At 44.5% G+C, this 20,883-nt stretch overlaps 1 protein-coding gene across 26 annotated transcripts in view; it reads left to right on the top strand.

Annotated features, from left to right (window-relative positions):
* Positions 1 to 20,883, top strand: part of KCNMA1 (potassium calcium-activated channel subfamily M alpha 1) — a 664,040-nt gene that overhangs the window by 529,624 nt on the left and 113,533 nt on the right. For 12 of the 26 annotated variants that reach the window (XM_040976116.1, XM_040976126.1, XM_040976112.1 and 9 more), the window contains one exon: positions 6,964 to 7,040. In XM_040976116.1, coding sequence (XP_040832050.1) covers positions 6,964 to 7,040 — 77 coding nt within the window. Of the gene's footprint in view, positions 1 to 6,963; positions 7,041 to 10,440; positions 10,450 to 16,691; positions 16,866 to 20,883 lie in introns of all 26 variants that reach the window. The other 14 variants (XM_040976123.1, XM_040976111.1, XM_040976110.1 and 11 more) reach the window with 3 other exon arrangements.

Here is a 20,883-nt window from a genome sequence, read left to right as displayed (position 1 = left end):
TGCCTGGAAGGTTGACTATGCCTAGCACTAGTCCAGGTGATAGGTTCTCTGCATTTATGAGCTCATGTCATCTCCATGACTTCCTAGGCAAGAAGTACCATGGCTAATTTCCACTTTATGTAGAAGAGAGAATCTGAGGCACAGAATAGTTAACTGACTTGCCCAAAGCCAGAATCTGAATCCAGGAAGTCTGTTTCCAGGGTCTTTCTTGTTTTCTAGAGAATGAGTTTGACTTTAATAGAATGAAGATGCTTGACCATGGACACTTAGGCTTTTTCTTCCCTCTCCCAGTGAAGTAAACCAGCCTGCTGGATGCAAAAGCTTTCAGGAAAATGAAAATATGGAGTGGAGGATAAAGAACAGAAACAAAAACTGAGCTCTCTAGTTTAAGTTTATCTTTGTAAGTTGGAGGGAAGGTGCCATATTTGATGGCAGGAAAGGAACACTTCCTACCCAGTGCCTGGAAAGGCTTCACTCTTCTTTGCAAATATCCTGAGAATGGGGTTCATCTAAAGTGAGGAGAAGAGGGGATGAATATTTCTCCCCCTTACCATGTCTTTTGGAAATCAAGGTTGTGTACTCAGCTCAACTGTGAGCTACATAAGCTCAAAGCAGCATCTCAGTGGCAAGTATAGGAGGCCGGGGAGCATAGCAGCCCCATACATCATGTGTGCCTCCCAGATAGCAAATATAACATGAAGCTCCCATTTGTGTAATTCTATTTCCTATTGCATCTCTCACTAATGAATGTCACAAATACCAAGCAGTCCAAAAAACAAATTACCTCCTATATTAGGGAGTGCAGTATGTCTCATTTCAGTGCTTTATGGTATTCACAAATACATGCTGACACAATCAGCTCCGACCCCAGCCTGTAATTTTCCATGGTGTGTGATGTGTCAGAGCAAATGCTGTCAGTTAAGGGATTTCAAATAGATGAAGACTGCAGAAAACCACAGAAATTGGAGATTTGAATGAAACTAAATAAGTTTTGTAAAAAATGGAAAAGTAGATTATGATGATCTGGTATTGAGTTTGTGTCCTCTGCTGCAAAAAGCAACAAAGGGAGTTAATGAATCGAAGCTCATAAAAACCCTTGAGATGCAGCACTTTAGAAAAAGAGAACTGGAACCATCCAAAGCCAGTCTTGAAAAAGGTACTTTGGGATGGGCATTTGGGAACTTGCTCTCTACACCTTACAAAGAATTAGTCTCCCTTTCATTTGTTTTTATTTTTTTAAGGTTTACTTATTTGATATGTGGAGTGATGGAAAGAGCAGAAATATAGGGTCGGTTCACTCCTCAAATGACTGCAATGGCCAGGGCCATCCCAGACACGGAGCAGGAGCTTAGAGCTTCATTTGGGTCTCCCACATGGGCAGCAGGGTTCTGAGGACTTGAGTTGCACATTAGCAGGGACATTATTATGGCTGTTGGTCAGCAACGGAGCAGAGCCTCAAGCCAGTGCTCTAGAAAGATGCCAGTGTTGCAGGTAGCAGCTTAGCTCCCTGCACCGCAGGGCTACTCCCAATAATTTCCTTTTCTGAGTAACCTTGGGATGTAGTCTATACCAAAGAAGTCAAGAAATGCTGGGTTGAGGTTGACTCAGTTCAGTCACAGTTTAAAAAAAAATAGTTTCTAATGTGAGAAGTCATAGGCTTTCATATGAAAATAGTTAGTGCTTGTTTCCTCTGAAATATTGGCAGATACAGCTTTATTGGACAGCATCATCATATTCATTCATTCATTCATTCAATGTCTGCAATTCACTCTTTAGCATGCTCCCTACTAGGTGCCCGACAAGCACTGGTGAACCATGGTGAGAAGCTCCTGATCACAGGTGTTGTGAAATGGGGAAACGAGATTCACATAGTTTTTTTTTTTTTTAAAGATTTATTTTTATTATTTTTTTATTGGAAAGGCGGATATACAGAGAGGAGAGACAGAGAGGAAGATCTTCCATCCGATGATTCACTCCCCAAGTGAGCGCAACGGGCCGATACTATGCCGATCCGAAGCCAGGAGCCTCTTCCGGGTCTCCCACGCGGGTGCAGGGTCCCAAAGCTTTGGGCCGTCCTCGACTGCTTTCCCAGGCCACAGGCAGGGAGCTGGAAGGGAAGCAGGGCTGCCGGGATTAGAACCGGCGCCCATATGGGATCCCGGGCGTGCAAGGCGAGGACCTTTAACCACTTGCGCCACCGCGCCGGGCCCGAGATTCACATAGTTTTTTAAATTTCATGGTAAAAGACGTAATGCAACTGAATCACTGATTCAGATGGCGCATGTAGGTGAAGGCTGCTGTAAGCAGAGAGATTGATGAGGGGCAGAAATTCTTTTCAGCAATCTCACAAAAGAATGTGTGACCAGGAGAGTAGAGAAGGGGAGTTGATGTGTGACCAGAGATGAGAATGGAGAAAAAGGCAGAGATTGGTTCCTGTGGCATTGTGGAAAGAGTTTGGATTTGTTTTAAAATGGAAGTTACTGATGGTTTTAATTTGGGAGTCAGGTGGTTTCATTGTAGGATCATGGAGACTGGACTGTAATGGAAGAGGAGAGGTGGTTAACAGACTGTTGCATAGTTTAGGAGAGATGAACCATCATCTTGAGATGACTGGCAGAAGGAATCTGGTCTCATTCAGAATTTCTGTGTTTATCATATATAATATATATGATGACTAGATAGATGAAATGAGACCAAAAGAGGAGTTGAGGGTAAAAATTTGGACCTAAAAAATTTGGTGGATAATGGCTTCATATTACTGGAATGGGGAAAAACAGCAGAAGCCATGTTCTGGTGGGGTAGGGTGGTGGTGAGTCGTGAAGGACTTTGGGCTCTGGCATGCAGGAGATAAGTCCTAAATATTCCCTTAGAAATGTCATAAAGACAGTGGGATCCAAATTTCTGTTTCTAGGGAAGGGTCAAGGTTAGGAATGTAGATTTGGGCACTGTGTCCATGAAGGTCCAGACTAGAAACAGATGACAAGATTCAATTGGGAAAGGAAAGTTTTGTGAAGAGGCTGTCTGTAAGATAAGGAAAACGAACATGGGAGGTCAGGCACCCCAGCCCTAGCAGCAGAAGGGAGTCACTCTCAGCCCGGATGTGCAGGAATGTGGAGAAGCAGGGCTGTCAGAACCTGAAAGGAGGAGTTATCATAAAGGAGGGGAAACTTGCACAAGCTGCCTGTGAGTAGACAGGTGTTGTGTTGCTTCTGTCATTTTGTGACCTGTCAGGGAGTCAAGGAACAAACGTGAACTCGTCTCTTCCCACCATCTATTGTTCTCTGGCTGTGTTCCTGCATTGACCAAACACACAGGAATCATAAGACAAGGACAACCTGAAGGCCAGCCTTGCAGGCCACAGAGCTGGTCTTCTTGACGATGCTGCAGACAAAGCCCTTACCACCTGCAGACTATTGTGGAGAGAACGGGGTGAACCAGAGAGAAGGTGGAGAGGAAGGTAAAGGGAGTTGTGCTGGAGAGTGGCCAGGAGGCACCGGAAGAAAGCAGCAGTCCCTGGGCTATGAAAAGGCCCATAGCACCCACAGTCACGTGTGTAAAGTGAGAATGGAGAAGACCCCCTGGCATCCAGTCACATGTGAGAAACCCACCCCCCCAGCTTCCCCTCCACAGTCACGTGAGTGGGAAGTGAGGATGTGAAAAGGCCCTCCTGGTAACCACAGTCACACGTGTGTGTGTGAATTGTACCCACATAGGAGACCTTCAAAAAGCTTCTGGCTCTAGGCTTCGGATTGGCTCAGCTCCAGCCATTGAGGCCACTTAGGGAGTGAACCAGCAGGTAGAAGATCTTCCTTTCTGTCTTTCCTTCTCTCTGTAAATCTGTCTTTCCAATAAAAATAAATCTTTTTTTTTTTAAAAAAAGAAGATTTAAATTAGGCAAACGCAGCAAGTTCAAGAGGTCCATAGTACATCATGGGAGCGATTGCTAATAACATTGTATTATATACTTGAACATTGCTGTGAGAGAAAATTTAAGTGTACATATCCCCCCAAGTGTAAGTATATAAGGTATTGTAAATGTCAATTAAACCAATTTAGCTATTCCATTATGTTTGCAAATTTCAAAACATCATGCCATATTATACACATGCAGATGCAACTTCATATTTTTCAAGTATTATTTGAAAAGTAGCAAAAAAGAGAAAGGAACAAAGAAAGCTCCCCCTCTACTAGTTTGCGTCTCAAAAGGCCTGTGACAGCTGGGCCTGGACCAGGTCAAAGTCAGGTGCTAGGAGCTCAGTCTAGGTCTCCCCGTGTACTGACAGGGACCTAGCACTTGGGATGGCCCCTGCTGTCTCAGTAGCAGGAAAATGGAATCGGGACCAGAGCTGAGACTCAAACCTGTACACTCCAGCATGCAGTAGAACTCTACACAGTGTCTTAAAGGTCACATCAGATGACTCTCCCCACCCCCACCCCATATAGTTTTTGTCAGTTAAAAAAAAAAGTAAATTTGAAAAGCGATTCGGCTCTAACTCATAAAGAACTTATTCTTACCCTTTTGGCAGTCCTTGTCTGCTCACGTCATGTCATCACTTTTACCTCTACGGTACAGAAACGTTTAAGACCTTGGATTCTGGTGCAACAGTGTAGATTTGAATCTTAGCTCCACCACTCTTAGCTGTGCTGCTTTAGGCAGGTCATTTGATCTCTCTGTGTTTCAGTTTCCTATTTGTGCTTATAAAGCACTTAGAACAGTACTTGGTCTCTGTGCTCTCTCACTGTTAGGAGCTGTCTTTGTGGTCTCTATTGCTGTTATGTGTAGAAGCATTAAGTGGGAAAGAAAAGCACTGGAAGCAAGGTCATCTGTCCCAACCAGGGTGCTTGCTTTCTCTCTTCCTGTCTTTCCCATTTCAGGGCAGATCACCATCCACTGAAACCATGCTTAGCTCCTAGGACAAATAGCTGCCTGTTCTTTTCTGAAGAAATAATTGTAGTTGACACTTGAAGCACTAGAGGAGGGATTACTAGAGTAGAAGCAGTATTGAGGGGCCTGTGTCGTGGCGTAATGAGTTAAACTGCCACCTGTGACACCAGCATCCTATGTGGGCACCCGTTCCTGTTCCAGCTACTCCACTTCTTATCCAGCTCCTTGCTGATGCACCTGGGAGAGCAGCAGAAGACAACCCAAGTACTTGGCCCCTCCACCCACATGGGAGGTCCTAATGAAGTTCTTGGAGCCTGGCTTCAGCTTTGCACAGCTCTGGTCATTATGACTGTTTGGGGAGTACTCCAGCAGATGAAAAGATGGCATTCTCTCTCTCTTTCTTCCCCTTCTCTCTTTGCCTTTCATATAGATTCTTCTTAAAAAGTAGTAAAGTAAAAGCATTGCATGTGCATTTAAAAGTCCTGGGGCTGGCCAAGCTGTAGAATGAGATGACTTTGGTTGGATTATGAAAGCACTTCAACTTAGAAATGATGACACAAGTCTCAGAGAGTCTAACTGCAAACTTTCCCATACTATTACAGAAGTGAAAGTCTCAATATTGGTTTTCCATTTGTGTCATACATAAATGCAAAAGGCATGAGAAACAGAAGGAACTTAGGAAACAAAATGTCAAGATTTGTGTTAATTTCTTTAAACGCTGAAGGACCATGTTTGTCTCTGGCATTCAGTTTCATATCAGAGGTAGGGAAGAAGCCCCCAGATCCAGAAGTTGTAAGGTTGTTTGTTCTAGTAAGTTCATCACCTTACAAATTCAGATTGATTCTTTGACTTACAATGAAACTGCCTATGTCCCAGTAAAACCATCTTAGCTTGAAAATACCATGAACTGAAGTTCCAACAAAGTGAACATCATGGCTTAACTTAGCATAATTGAACATGCTGAGAAAGCTTGCAGTCCCCTGCAGATGAGCAGATTCAGGTAACGTAAAACCTCTTTGATAATTAAATGGTGATCTTCTCACATAATGCATCAAATATCATACTACAAGTAAAATGTAGGGTAGTTCGCACAGGTCTGCTTTCACACCAACATCAAGCTGAAAAATTCTAAATTGAACCAGGATAAGTCGGAAACCATCTGTATGGAAAGAGCATGGGTCTCCCCTGCTATGCTTCTCAACATTGTGCTTTTTGAACAGTGCTTGAATGATGTCATTTTCAACAGAATCAGTGCATTTTCTAATTGCACATTGGTGTTTGGGTCAGATTAAAGGACTCTCCTATTGATTGCTTCATCTAGACCTGCTTCCACCCATTCCTGCTGTAACCTCTGCTTAACCCCATTCTGCTGGTCAGTGAGCTTTGCTCCCCAGCATAAAGAAAGACTTCAGATGTTCCATGATCTCAGGGTTGGAGAGTGTGGGAGCTGGGCTAGCCAAATTGGAAAGAAAATGGGCTGTGAAATCACAGAGGGTGTCTAACAGAAGAACCAACTGCTTGACTCGACACCTTTGTTGGTGCTTCTCCATCTACCTCCTCAATACTGTCTGCCTTTGGCTGATGAGAAAAGGAAAAGGTGCTTTCAAAGTGACAAGGTTAATATTTGTATTTGCTGGAAGAATGTCCGCTATGTGACCCCTTTAATATGGATTTGACCAGACGGTGGGATTTCCTACAGCTGAGTTGTCTTTAACTTCCTCACGGAGGGCCCAGAGCCGATTGCCCACTCGTTCTCCTGAGCAGCCCCGAAGGTTGCTCTCCAACTTGAAAGGCAAGCGAGTAGACACCGCGTGTCCCGGCCGCAACCTTTCTCCCCATGCCTTTTCAAATGGAAGTTTATGAAAAGAAGCACTAACTCAAATCACAGAATCCTGTGTTTGAAATAAATGGTCTTGCAACAAACATTTCCGTCTGCAAATGTCTAAACTTTTCAAAAGATTAAAGGAAATTAGTGCTGGCATGTTTCATTAATTTGGCACCACTGAGGAGGAAATGTGGTACTCATTTCGTTTGGATGGATTATGAAACGTGTCAGTTTTTCCATTCTCTTTCCCCAGGGCATTTTTTTACTGCAAGGCCTGTCATGATGACATCACAGATCCCAAAAGAATAAAAAAATGCGGCTGCAAACGGCGTAAGTAGTGTTTCTTCCCCCCCTTTCCTCCCACTCTTCTCTCATTCCCCAAACTCGTTTTCTTTCTCCTTTTCCCATCAGAGAAACACTAAACATCAAGAGTTTTCTTGACTATGTTTATGTTTCACCCAGCAGTTTAAAGACATAGGAAATAAATTCTGTCCCCACTTTGTGAAAGCAGAGGATGAAAAATCAGCACTGCTGGCTCCTGGGAGTGAAGCAACATGTAATCCCCACTTGTTGACTCTGAAGAGATAGACCAAGGTATATAGGTCAGGATAGGTAACTATGTCCAGCCTCACACAGTCAAGTGCAGAGCCTAAAAAGATACAAAGCCAAGCCCATAGAAGAGGGAATGATTGAGCAAAGTGGTGGGTAAGAGCTGCCAAATTCCAGGAAGGCAATACTGGGATTATAAGAGAACCTGAGTTTCAGGACTCAGTTTGCAACATCAGAGTTGACTCACTTTCCATTTGAGATTCCTGCAAGTTTTAGTGCCAAAAACCAGAGTTTTTCTTTATGATATCCTTGGTCTTTCCCGAAGAGAACTTTGCTATGATCCATGGGCTCTAGCTGCCATCACCCTAAGTGCCAACCTCGAGCACTGTTGCTCTGTGGAGCTGATTTGAGGGAGCTGAGGAGCTTCCGGCTTCTCTAAAGTTCTCTCTATGTCAACTTGTCCAGGGACTCTCTTGAGAAAGATGTGTTGAGTTGTGAGCCTTATTGCTACCATAACTTAAAATGGGCTTTGTCCAGGGAAGACTGCGCCCCTTGCAGCTGCTGTGCTGCACTGCACAATACAAATTGGTCTCAACCCTGCAGAAGGAAAAAAAAAGCTATTTATTTTCTGTTTTAAAACCCTGTCATGATCATTGCTGTGTTCCTGTCAACTATATGTAATTGCCAAGTGCTATTATTCATCCCATTTTACAAAAAGAGGAAGCTGAACTTGTAAGTGTGGGGAGAGGATGAAATTACAGACAGACACAAAATTGACACACAGGGCTCCATGCTTCCCTAAAGGCCTCTCTTGAGGCTGTCCTTGGAATACCTTCATCTTTCTTGCAGGAGAGAAGGGCAGAATGGGTGATCTTGGGTCTAATGAGTAAGAACCCAGTTACAAAAGATTGCTCCGTAAAATACGTTGTCACAAGCAGAAACCAAAGAGCACCATTGTAGGAGATGCCAGCTAAAGCCATGGCCCTGTTCACTGCACTCACAAACGGGGTGCCCAGAAAACTAGCGAGACACAGTATTATTCTTCTGGAGTGTGAAAAAGGCATTCTCATGGGACTTTGAAGAGGCCCAGAGAATTTTCTTTGGATATTCTTGCAAGCTGGCTCCCAAGTTTAGGGCAGCTTAGTCCCCACCATTTTCTCTCCTCTTCTTCTCTGACTTAAAACACAATATCCACTTCCCCAAACTCTGCCACGTCACCCAGATGAATGCTTGTTGATATCTCAGTGTGAGAGCCTCTGATTTCAAGGGGCCTACAAATGCCTTGAATCTGACACCTGCCAAGAAGGACAGCTGACAGAGTGCAAGGCATGGAGCAAGCTTTACTGTCCAGCCAGGTCTTATAGTCTCTGTGATTCAAAAGGCCCCTCTCACCAGCAAATCATGCCTGCCCTTCCCTGCTTAGTGCTTGTGAATGTCAGAGCACAGTCTAGCCGCCTGGGCATCTCCAGGACTGTTTCAGTCAGAAGGAGTATGGCATTTGAAGGTGAGAGAAGTAATACAAGAGGATGAGTTCTTTTGCAGTGAGGACACTGGGGAATGCAGGAGAATGTTCCTGAATGGTTTTCCAGGGCAGTGCATCCCATGGTGGTATCATTGAAGTTGCAAGGCTGTGATTTGCAAATTGAGTAATCATGCAGCTATGTTTTAGTGTCTTCTCTGTGCAACATGCTATTATTGGGTGCCAGCAATGGAACAGTGAACTAGAAGAAGTCCTGTGCTCTTTGAGTCCTTCACTCTAGTGAATGGACCCAAACCATCATCCTGTGAGCATAAACTGAGACACAATAAGAAAGAAGAGAGGTCTTGCCAGGGATGGGAGGAGTCTGGCAGGGAAGCTACTGCTTCATGCTGAGGATACTGCCTCAGTAGCTGATAGTTAAGGTGGTCACCGCTGCATGGAGAACAGATCCGGGCAGTTGAGGATAGAAGTGAAAGGATGAGGAGTTGATGCTGGATGTTCCTTGCAGGACAACACAGCAAAACACAGCAGGCACATTTTAAAGTCCTAGAAAACAAGGAATTGACCTGTAGGCTATTATTATTTTTTTAATCTTTTTTCCAGGCAAGTAAGTAATAGTGGACTCTTAGCTTCATCCTAAAGGGAAAAAAAAAAAACACCTGATTGGTGAAAAATATTTTGTGTTCTAAACTTCCCTTGTAGTTGGTTGAGTTAGTGAAATGTGTGGATCTCCTTTCATACTGTGAAAGGGTTCTTAACTCCTTCTCCCTACATCTTCCCACTACCTTGTCCTCTGCGGCTCACATAGACCCTTGACTGTGAGGTTCATATTTGATAAAAATCAGTATTGTCCAAATACAGTATTTCTGAATTTTGAGGCCATGTCACCAAGGGCATGATGAATATGTGTGTGTGAAAAAAAGAGATACTTAGAGTAAAATGAAGTATTAAACATAAACCTCCCTGTGCAGTCCAAGCCAGTGAGGAAGTTGAAGAAGATGGGTTTAAATAGTCAAGAAACCTTGATGAGACCCTATTACAGTTGTCAATAGGGTTTCCTTGCCATTGGACTTACACTTCCTGGTGCTCTGCCTGAGAGCAGCTGATCCACACAGTCATTGGTCCAAAGTTGTTATCGCAGGTCTTCATGCGTTGCCTCCTTGAGGACAGAGCTGCTGTAGCCCCTGGCCTTTATCCACAGCTTTCTGATCCTCCTCCCCTAACCCAGCTCTTCCCCTTACGACTACCCTGTCCTTACCTCCTCACTCATTTTCATTTAGTCAACTTCAATGTGTTGTGTTGTATGATCTGTAGAAACATGGAGTGTGGACATGCCATTCATGGAAAGCCCATGATGAAACAGTTTAACGTTTGCATTTCTTTCCATTTCTTCATAGCTCTCCCAAAAGGAAGGCGATCCAATTCAACTGTCTGGCTAAGGAGCAAGCTTTTGAAGTTCACTGTGGACCCCATTGTCTTTTTTTCTGTTTCACAAAGCCTGGTCTAATGCTTTATATTTTCCCCCCAGCCTCTAAAAGTTTGCCAAGTGGTGGACTCCTAGTGGGCAAGTCATGTCTAGATTGATGCATTTGAAGGAGTTTTCTTTAACTTCTAATCATTGATGTATCTTTGATTTATTTTTTCTCCCTCTTTGCTGCCTTGGAATGCGGCCCCTACTCTATTTTAACTGCACACTGGTAGTGATCTATTGTGAGTAAAATGGGTTCCTAGCAGCCCTGAGTCTAGTTTCCCTTGTCTCTCCCTAGAAGAGATACTTCTGTTCCTTTCTGTATAGTTTCTTTCTGACTTTTGATATTTATGTTGCATGTAGCAATGACATCATGCCCAACTCCCTCATTCCCCACAACATGGTCCACAGAGTAGCCTGGAGCCAGGGAGTATGCAGAAAGCCTACTGCCTGTCCCCCTGTCCCCACACCTCCCCTCCTCCCACCGCCCACCTTACCCCCAGCCTCTGGCCAGCTTCAGGCACTGTCTTATTTTTCTATTTGAAAATAAGACTTTGACAACAGTGTGTTTCTCTTGAAGGCCTTGTCTCAGGACTTTTAAGGGACACTGATTAGGCTGAGGTAATTACCACCCTAGTTATAGACGCCTCATCCATTGGGGGTCATCATCACGCTTGCCTTTGGCTAACTGGACTTTGTCTCCTCTGCTGTTGAGCTTGAATTCCTTTCCTGAAGGAAAACACATGCTACATATATGTTCCTGTGCTGTGATTATATATATGACACACCTGTATTTTATATGTAAAATGCATAATTTTATGTATAAATTTTACGACAGTCCATACAGAGGGTGGTGTACTTATTACAGCATATGTGCCTCTGTAGCCGCAAAAACTCTTACTAAATAGAATGAACTGGCTACCTGAGATTGAAATTATATGCAAACTGCCTTACTTGGGGAAAAGGAAGTCCATAGTAGGAATTATTTCCTACAGTCCATTATGTTACTTTGCCTTAAAAAAATAAAGTTTCCCTTCTAGTTCATATCCAGTAAAAAGGTATCCGTTTCCTAGAGAAGTGCTGGTCAGCCATCTGGGAAGGTAATTCCAGGGTGTCCCATTTCATTCATGAGCTATAGAGAGGTAAGTCCTTGTAAGTCTCTGGGCCGCTGGTGTTCATTCAGGGAGTAGGAGCCCATCTCACCTCACCAGCTTGTGGCAGTTGAGGAGGTTTTAAAGCCAGTGTTTTCTTGGGTGACTTAGAGCAGTGTAGCTCTCAGTGGAACCAGCGATGGGCACTGGGGGTTTCCTCATGCACATTAAAAGATAGTCTCCCCCCACCCCTGACCTGGAGACCTGTGAAGTCCAACAGCTCTTCATTTGGAGAAGATGTCTCAGCCCTTGGTCTTCTCCCACTCCATCGCAGCACAAGAGACAAGCTGGTCATCTGATCTGGGCCAGTCTGCAGGATTTACAGCATGTAGAGTCTTCGGCATAAAAACAAAATAGTGGTGTCTTCTTCAAATCGATGTGTACTTCTCTGAGAAGTTGACTCTGAACCCCCTTCTTCTGTAGAACACTTCTGAGGATGTCTTGAGGGCATGAGCCATTCCACACACCTGCATGGCTGCCTACTATAGCCAACATTCTTTGGGTCAGATGGAAAAACGTGACACTGACCTGCAAATGTGCCAAATGTTTCTGCCTTTCCTGTTTGCAGGATTCGGAAGAGTGTTTCCTGATTCCCAGTGCCATAACACACAAATGCTTCAATCTTAAATCTCAGGGGAATTTTCCTTCCATGGGTGTTTTAATTTTAGCTGCTTCCTAGTCCATGAGCAGCAGCTTCTGTGTTTAGTCTTGGGTATACTCCCTCCTTTATTGCACTTACTTGGAAAGTGAGTTTGTAATCTAAAAATGTGTCTATTCATTGAATGGCAAGTTTTATGTTTCTTCCTCACTAGTCCTCCGTGGGGTTTGCTCCATGTGAAACTGAAAATATTAGCCCCACTCCAAGCAGTTGGAATATCCTATCTGGTTTCCTCCAGTCAGTATTGCTTTGCCTGCCCCCTCCAGTCCACCCTGCAAATTAAGATGTCAACAATTGAAAATTGGCTGACCATTTGGTTTGCAATGCAGGAGGCAGATGGTGGCTGAGGACAGAATGAATTCCAACTCACCCTTGCATTCCAGGCTTGGCTGGAAAGCGCTCTGCAGCAGAGAATCTGAGTTTGACAGCCGATTGTCAGTTTGACTCAAGAATAGAGAATTAACGGAGCCGTGTCGTCCTAGCATTTTCTTTCTCCTAATCACAAAACCCAAAGAAAAGTTGTCCAGGAGCACATCTGGGAGCTCTCTGTGTTCTAAACACTCAGGAGTAAATAAAGAGCTTTAATGATATCCATTGGGGGAAGTCTTTGATTTAGTTCCTGGAAATAGTATTAGGAAGTCATCCTGGAGCTGTTGGATGAATTTTTACTTCATCGTGTTGAAGAAAAGCTTTCTCTCCAGTGCAAAGTTGCTAGAGTAGAAGGAGGTGAGACCCAGGCTCCGGCTTGTGGCCACCATGTAACATGTTTAACTCTCCCGCACTGGTTCAAGAACAAGAACCTCCTGCTGTGGGCCAAAGAGCACATTCAGTCCCTTGGGGCTAAGAGTTCGGGTTTCCCAGAGTTAGGTTGGCCTGTAGGGACCATTGTTTGAACAGAAAGCTCCCAGAGCCCTGAGACAGGATGATAAGCAGCTAGGACATTCTGGCCTGCCAGGGACACACTCTGGGCCGCTCCCCATCTCAGGAAGCTGCAGGGCCTCGAAGAGACCTGGCAGCTGCTGCTGACACTGGCTTCACTGGTTTGCGCTCCAAAGCCGATGTGCTTTCAAGTTGCCACTTTAGGCCACTCTGTAGTTGTCTGCTAGGACGCCCTCCCTAGCCCCTTTGCCCGCATTGCTGTGGGTCATGAGAAGCCACTGAATTGAAATGATGCTGTAGCTATCTCAGTTCTTGGAGCAGGGTCCTGCTCCCGGCCCCTTCAGAGCAAGGCCCTCAAGTTCAGATCCTGCTGATGAGCCGCTCTTCCACCCTAGTCCACTAGATGTCCTCGTAGGTCTGTATACTATTGAACTACCTGGTAAAACTCATTCTTGATGGGAAGCAATGGGTGACTGTCCAAAAGAAAATTGGCAGACAGGGAAGAAGAGAGGGTGTCTTGCGTGACTATGGAGCAGATAAGAAATTCACCTCTGTTTTAAATCAGTAGCGGAACTTTCCAAGTGACTCCTTAGAATCTAACCTTGGGAGTTTTAAGTGGAACTCTTAAAATCAAGTTTGCTTTCTAAACGAAGGATTAGGAACCCAGAGAAAGAGAGAAGAGAAAGTTGAGGGAGAATGAGGGGTGATGGTTTCCAAACTAGATCCATGGCTCAGTTTTAATGTGATTCTAGTTTTCAACTTGGGAATGTAAATTCAGCCCCCGAGTGTCCAGTTCTGCTGGAAACTAGTCAGTTTTTAGTGGAAGAGTCTCTTCATGATGTATTCCGTGGCCCAGAGAAGAGCTCTGGTGGGTACCCACATCCTTCAGGACAAACGGATCACCCTGGCAAGTGAGAGGCCACAGCTGACCTTATCATATAAGAAAGAGGACCCCAGAAAGGTAGAGGTGAAGACACCCACCCAGAGGTCAAAGAAAATGTTTTATTTTGCAAGTAGAGACGAGGTGTCTCCCTTCCGGCTGGTGGCACCAGGGTCTCGTCCTTGTGGTTGGTGAAGGTTTGTGACCAGGTGGGACTGCATCACTTTTAACTGCTTCTGTCTTGTCTCTGAGCCTCTCCTGGGTCTTTGTGTGCCTACTCTTGATTATTTGTTTTTTTTGTTTGTTTGTTTTGTGTGTGTCTTTTTTGTTTTTAAACTTTTGTTTGTGGTGGTGGAGTGTGTTTGTCTTTTGAAATTTCCACTTTGCGTTTGGCGTGAGTGTCAAAATGGGAAAGAGTGACAAGTAACAGCATGTTTTCTTCTTCATGCATATGCCGCTTTGGAATGTGACTGCTTATAATTAACAGTTAATCTTGTAGCAATTCTTTTATTATTACTTTTTTTTTTTTGCTGCCTTGATGACCAGTTTCAGCCTGTTCCTGCATGCTAACAATATGAAACTTTAGAACGATGCATGGTCTCTCCACAACAGCCAACAATAACAGGTCCCAAACAGCCCCTGAGAGCCGCTGATCTGATGTTGGATTTCCTCTTGAGCTCTTATCAAGGAGGAGGTTTCCATGGCCCGTTATCACCGGGCTTCTCTCTGACAAAGTAGTTTCAAAACTTACTCTATCCTTTTTTGCCCCTCCCCTTGTCATTAAAGATGACATGGATATAAACATGAGAACTTTCTTTCCACATAAATGTGTCAGATTCTATTATTGTCTGCAAACCCAAAATGGCAGCTCAGCAATGAGAAGCAGGGGCTGTGGCCAATGAGAAGCATAGTGTTTCAGAGTTTGATGGGCTTCTCTTCTGCTACGGTATTTGATTAAAATTTTTTTCAAAACAATGTATCTACAATAAAATGAAAGATTCTCCTCATTTCCCATCTCTGTGTAAATAACAAGCCAAGATTTTCAGTAAGAGAAATAAGGAAGAGAAAACCAAAGAATGTCCTCTAAGTGGCTCTGCAGATCCGCCTGCATTTGGAATAAGTTTATTTTTCTGTCTTCAGTTGAAGTCCTTTATTTCTGGTTTTTCTGACTTCAACTGCTGCTGTTCCTTTGGGCTATCTTGGCATTCACAGCCTACCTTCTAAATCCCTCTGACGCAAATGCTGTAATGGATCAGTCTCTGTGTCTCTGTCTCTTCGGTAAGGCTAAGCTCTAAGGAATGACATACTCCACACTCAACAGTTGTGAGACTGCGTGATGATACAGAAAGCTGACAAGCTAGAGTGCTGAAAGAACATGTCACTGGAAATGGGAGCCAGCTTTGTAGGGGTGGGATTGCTGCTGAGGAGATCTCTCATTCATCTCCCCCAGTGCCCGTTCTTCACAATCATCATGTTACCCTTGCTTGACAGATGTACCGTATGGCAAGTCATAAAGGTCTTAGAACAGGACTTGACCCACCTGAGAGATTTACACCCTTCTTTCTGGTGAACTGTAATGTTCAAAGAGGACAAAACCACAGCCCGTATTTTAAAATAAGAGTGCAAACCTTCTGCACAAAGAAAAGAAAGAAGGGGGGGAATGACTTTCCGAAGGGAGGGTGTGAGTGCAGGGGAGTCACCGCTGTCTGGGTTGGCTTCACTCTTGGGCTGTGGTGCTCGGAAGAAGCGTGGATTTCTCTCCCATGCTGTGAGCGAAGCGGGTGGTTCATGCCAAGTGATAAGCAAACACGTTTGCCTGTTGTAGCATCAAAATGAGGCACAAAGAGCTGATCTTGTACTGAAATATCAATTGGCCTCGATGGTCAAGAGAAAGAGCAATGCAGGCAACGAAGGTGTCTTCCAGTGACTTGTGCAGGCCCAGCAATGCTGTGTGCACATTTCAATGAGACATTGCACATGAAGCCCCTTTTATTTCTTATTTTGTAGTTTTGTGGTTTTTTTTTTCACCTATGTTGACCACTAGTTTCTACACAATGGAACAAAAGGATGATGAACCCTCAGCCTGATTGCTTTCTGAGTTTCTGGTGGGTAGGGAGAGGAAGGCAGATACAAGGATGTGATTCCCTCGGCTTTACCCACAAATAGCTAAATGTGTTCCCGTAGACCAACATCTCATATGCTTTTGGTGATTTCTTATTTGTGAACTGCCTTTAATGTCAACTATGCAGCGTTCGCCTCGAGTAGCTGCATTTCTTATATGGACAGATTCGGAGATTTGTTCTGTCAAGAATGAATTTAAACCCCCCCAGCCATCATCCGGACTCACTCCGGGAAAGTTCAGCAAAGCCATCCTAAGATTCTATGTTAACATGTAATTGTTTCACATCTAATTTGATGAAAGCATGTCCAGGCACTGCCGGATGCCCAGAAATGGATGGAAATTAGAAAACCTCCAGATTATATATATATAAAATATATAAAACATAAGTGTAAAAATCCATTTACTGTATCAAAGAAGCAACTCATGGACTTGATTGGCAGTGTGTCTATTTTGTCCTCCTGTGTTAATTGTGCCGGGGGAAAATGTTGGTTATGATTTTTTCCCCTCTTTGCTGTCTGTAATTTGCTCTTCTTTTCATGCAAGAACCCAACTGTTTTCAGCCATGCGCTTTCCCAGTGGCCACTGCTTTACCGAGGGGAAAATAATACCGTGCAACAGCTGTTTTGATGTACAAGCAAACTGTTCCCGACAATCACTCTGCTGTTTTTTTTTTCCCTGGGTCAAGACTGTTAATGTGAACTAAGACCTGTGTTAAACCCCTTTCGGCTCCCTTCCAGCTGCCTTGCCATTAACTGCCGCTCTTCCTCTCCTCCCATCCAACCTCATGGTTATAGCCAAGATGTCCATCTACAAGAGAATGAGACGGGCATGTTGTTTTGATTGCGGACGTTCTGAGCGTGACTGCTCGTGCATGTCAGGCCGTGTGCGTGGTGACGTGGACACCCCTGGGAGAGCCTTCCCACTTTCTTCTGTCTCTGTTAGTGATTGCTCCACCAGTTTCCATGCCTGTAAGTTTCGCCCCGACACATACAGTGCTGTGTCTGTGCTGTCCGTGCCGTCATCCGTGTCTTGTCTTGTGCCCTGTGGTTCTGTGAGTTGGTCAGGCTGATGTTCCCTTCCTAATGTGCTCTTTTACATGGTACGATGTAGCCCTGCTGCCTGTGTCCCTGTGTATGTGTGAAGGAAGGCCTTCCCTCCAACTTGGTTAACTCCTTGTGCTTTCTCCCAGTTGCAGGCTGGGCCACAATATGGCAGTCCCTTCAAACTAAAAAGAAAAAAAAAAAATATTTGATCCTGTGTTAAAGAAGAGCTAGGTAGCTATGTATGTGGTACTGTCTTGGAAATGGCTGTAAGCTGGCTTGCACTGAAGGGAGGAAGGGAGAGGCTCTTAGATGAATAGGAAGCTCTGGTATTAACTTGCTTTTGTCCAGTTCAGGTGCAGAGGGACATGTGGAACCGTGTCTCCCTGACCTGAGGTTCATTCCTCCAGTCATGGGTTTTGTCCTGGAAGCCTTCTGGAGCCTTCTCACTGACACAGGCTGATGGGTTCTAATGCTACTCTTTAGAAATGTGACTAATTCAAAGGATTGTGCCATTGATATCGTTTGCTGTTCAAACTATAAGTATATGTAGAGATATAAAATTACATCCCCATCTTGTAGCAGTCATGATTCCAATTGACAACTAATAAGGCAAGTCATGAACCACTTTGCCTATAGTACAGGACAGTGTACTTGTTTAACACGCGATGTTAAAAAACTTCTTGAGGCCATACAACTGGCAGCTGGCAAGGCTGGGCTGGGTAGAACTCTTGAGCTCTTCTCATCTCTATCCTGAAGGGACCTTAGGTTCAAAGACAACAGCTAGGGGTGGCACCAAAAGACAAAGCAGTGGGCTGTGGGGGCGAAGTCTGGCTTCATCTCTTGGCACTGGTGAATGTCACCCCAACCAGTGGGATTGCCCTTCACCCCAGGGCACAGTTTCTCGTCTTGAAGGACAAGGCTCTAACATGCTGGCTGGAGACTCTTTCAGAACAAGGAAGGAGCCAATCTGGCTCTGAACTGGGACCCTGTGGTCATGTCCTGATGTTGGCTGTCACAACTGATCGCAGCAAAAATCTGTGTGCCAAGCTGGGGGAGCCCATGATGCCCAGTGTGTGTAATTTCTGTGTTATCTGAGGGAAACCATAATTAGAGGGATTTCTCAGCTCTGGAATTTCACCCAAGCACTGATGGAAGCAAGGAGGAGAAGCACTTGGGGTGGGACTGACTTATCCTCTTGGAAACCTTGTCTGCCTGGCATTGTTGTCCTGCGTGCCCCTCAGCATCAGTCCCCACCATGGAACTTTAGGCTGTATGCTGAAGCCTTAACTGGTATTGACAGCTCAGGGGGCGACTTGCCGTCTCTATTTCATCCATCTTCCCGCCGTCGTCACTCTGTCAAATGGAAGCAGGTTTCAGCCATCCCTGTGTGAGACTACACACCTTTGACCATCAATAATAAGTTAGAAAAGCCCATTCTTCCAGGAGCCTCTTCCTGTGCCCACACAAGCCCTTCTCCCCATCAAAGCATGCCTTCTGTCTCCATGCAGAATTCCCCTGGCAAGGCTCCCATAGCCTTCCCTGGGTGTCCATCGCTGGGGGGTGGGGTGGCGCCCACTTGACAGAGTGAGTTGACTCAAAGCACCGTGGTGAGAGTGGGCTTTTCATTAAATATGAGCAGATGTGAAATGTAGAGGGTTTGACAATTAGGAGTGGCAGGAGAGGGGTCCTTGAATCAAAGTGAGGTCAGATGGGCGGATCAGATTACTTCTCTTACATTCTTTAGTTGTTCTGAAAATCATCTTGAATTAGTGTCAGCAGAGCCATGATGGGTTTTGCCCTTTGTCTTTGATGCTGAGGCTGTATTGTTTCCCAAGACACTCATTAAAGGTCATTATACCATTATGGGGCTTGCTTTGGGCGCAGCTTCCCAGTTGAGCCAGTGTGCTCCAGAAACTGCCTAATTCGTCTCTCCCTTGCCATTCATCCCCCTCTTTGGCCTTTTTTTTTTTTTTAATAACTTATAAGGGTGAGAGATTCCGTTTTCAAGGCATGTTCAATTGAAACACAAAGTCCTATTAATGTGTTTTCTGAAGTCGGAAGAGAAGTTGCTGGTTCCCAAAGGAGCAGTCATATATTACAAGTGTTCACACAATTTGAAACACCTGCCTTCTTGAAGCACACCCTGCCACTGCTCCCTGCTGGGTGGATCTCCCTTTTGGGGACAGGACCTTTAATGTGGATCTATTAAGGCCAGTGCTATTGCTATAGCTGTCTCCTTCTGGTGGCTTTAGCAGGAGATAGAAGGCCGGCCTGGGTTGGCAGTAAAGACCTTCCGAGAGAGAGAGAGAGAAAAACCAATAAGAATTTATTTTTTCCTCTAAAGGTTTATGACAGAGACACCTATCTTCTACCTACTGGTTCACTCCCCATATAGCCACAACAACCTGGACTGGGCCAGCCCAAAGCCAGGAGCTAGCAACTGAATCAGGATCTCCCACTTGGATGGCAGGGACCCAAGGATTTGCACTTTTGTATGAAGTTAGAGTAGGAGCCAGAATAGCTGAGACTTGAATCTGTATTCCAGTATGGGATGCAGATGTCCAGTTGCTTAGTCCGCTGTGCCACAAAACCAGCCCTGTGGTGTGTGTGTGTTTTCCCCCTTTATGAAAGAGAGGTTTTCATGAACTAATTCAGTTCACAAAGATTTGCGACACCCAGGGTTGGTCCAGGCTACAGCCAGGAGCCAGGGACTCAGTCCAGTTCTCCCATGTGGGTGGCAGAGACACAAGTACTTGGGCCATTGCCACTGCCTCCCAGGGTGACATTAATAGGAAGATGGAATTAATAGCAGAGCTGGGACTCGAACCCAGCCGTTCCAGTATGGCATGCAGGCATCCCAAGCGGCATCTTTAGACCATTTCACACTTGGCAAGACTGAGTTGTTCAATGTGGTAGGATAGAATTAGTGTACATAGCGTCATTTTCTGATCATTTCAATTTTGTTTCCACTTCAGTCAGCCCTGGGCAAGAATGCCAACTCTCCCAAAAGACACCATGATGGCATGCATCTGGCTTTTTCATACAGCTCTGTTCTAATATTTTCAAATGTTAAAAAGAAAAGCATAGCAACACACACACAGGTATAGATGTATATTCTAATCAGCTACATTTCCTCTCATTGTAACTTGGGCCTCTCTCTTTAGAAGGTTAATCTTGTTCTTTTAGTCTTGCCTGATATCTGGTGGCTGCGTGTAATAAGAGAGGACAATTAAAATTATGATTCAGTGACAGCCTAGGACTATATTGATTCAAACCTGCTGAGACCTGCCTGCCATGATTCTGGTCGCAAACTGTCAGTAACCCTGGCACGAACAAATTAATCATGTGGTAGAGGAGAAACAGATCTTTAGACTTGTACTTGGAGCCAGTTTGAGCTACAGTACACGTGTGATCGCTCACACCAACCTTTCAATTGACTAATAGTTTAAACCTGCACGATTACATGTACCCTCTTGCAAGCAACTGTAGCAAATTTTAAATTGTGCATGACTTTTATTTTGGGCATAAATATAATAGAAGGAGGCATCCAACTCTAATGGTTAGGCTGAGGGGAGAAGTCCAATGTGATTAGGTTGAAGGGAGACATACCAAAATCGGTTTAAAGTAATCTGGAGTCTTGTCAGATAATAAACAAAAATCAGCTTATCCCGAGTCGCCTTTGGTTTATCCAGGCAGAGAATTAACATTGTTGATAGAACTAAAGTACTCGAGTGAGCTAATGGCATTTTGAAGTACTTAAAATCAGATACGAGGGCAGGGGTGGACACAGCTTTAGCTAAGGGTCTATAATGGGACACACCCTATGTGGACTGTCAGTAAGAAAGGGAGATTTCATTTAATCTGCTGTATTTGCAAAACAATAGCCTATAATGACCTCATTCCTTTTGTTTATTTTGGGGCAGTACTCTCAAAGCTCCCCCAT

This window comes from Ochotona curzoniae, unplaced genomic scaffold, assembly GCF_017591425.1.
Source record: "Ochotona curzoniae isolate NIBS_2020 unplaced genomic scaffold, NIBS_Ocur_1.0 contig_2692, whole genome shotgun sequence".
NCBI classification, from domain to species: Eukaryota; Metazoa; Chordata; class Mammalia; order Lagomorpha; family Ochotonidae; genus Ochotona; species Ochotona curzoniae.
Note: the sequence above shows the minus strand (reverse complement) of the source record. Positions and strands in the feature narration are given on the sequence as shown.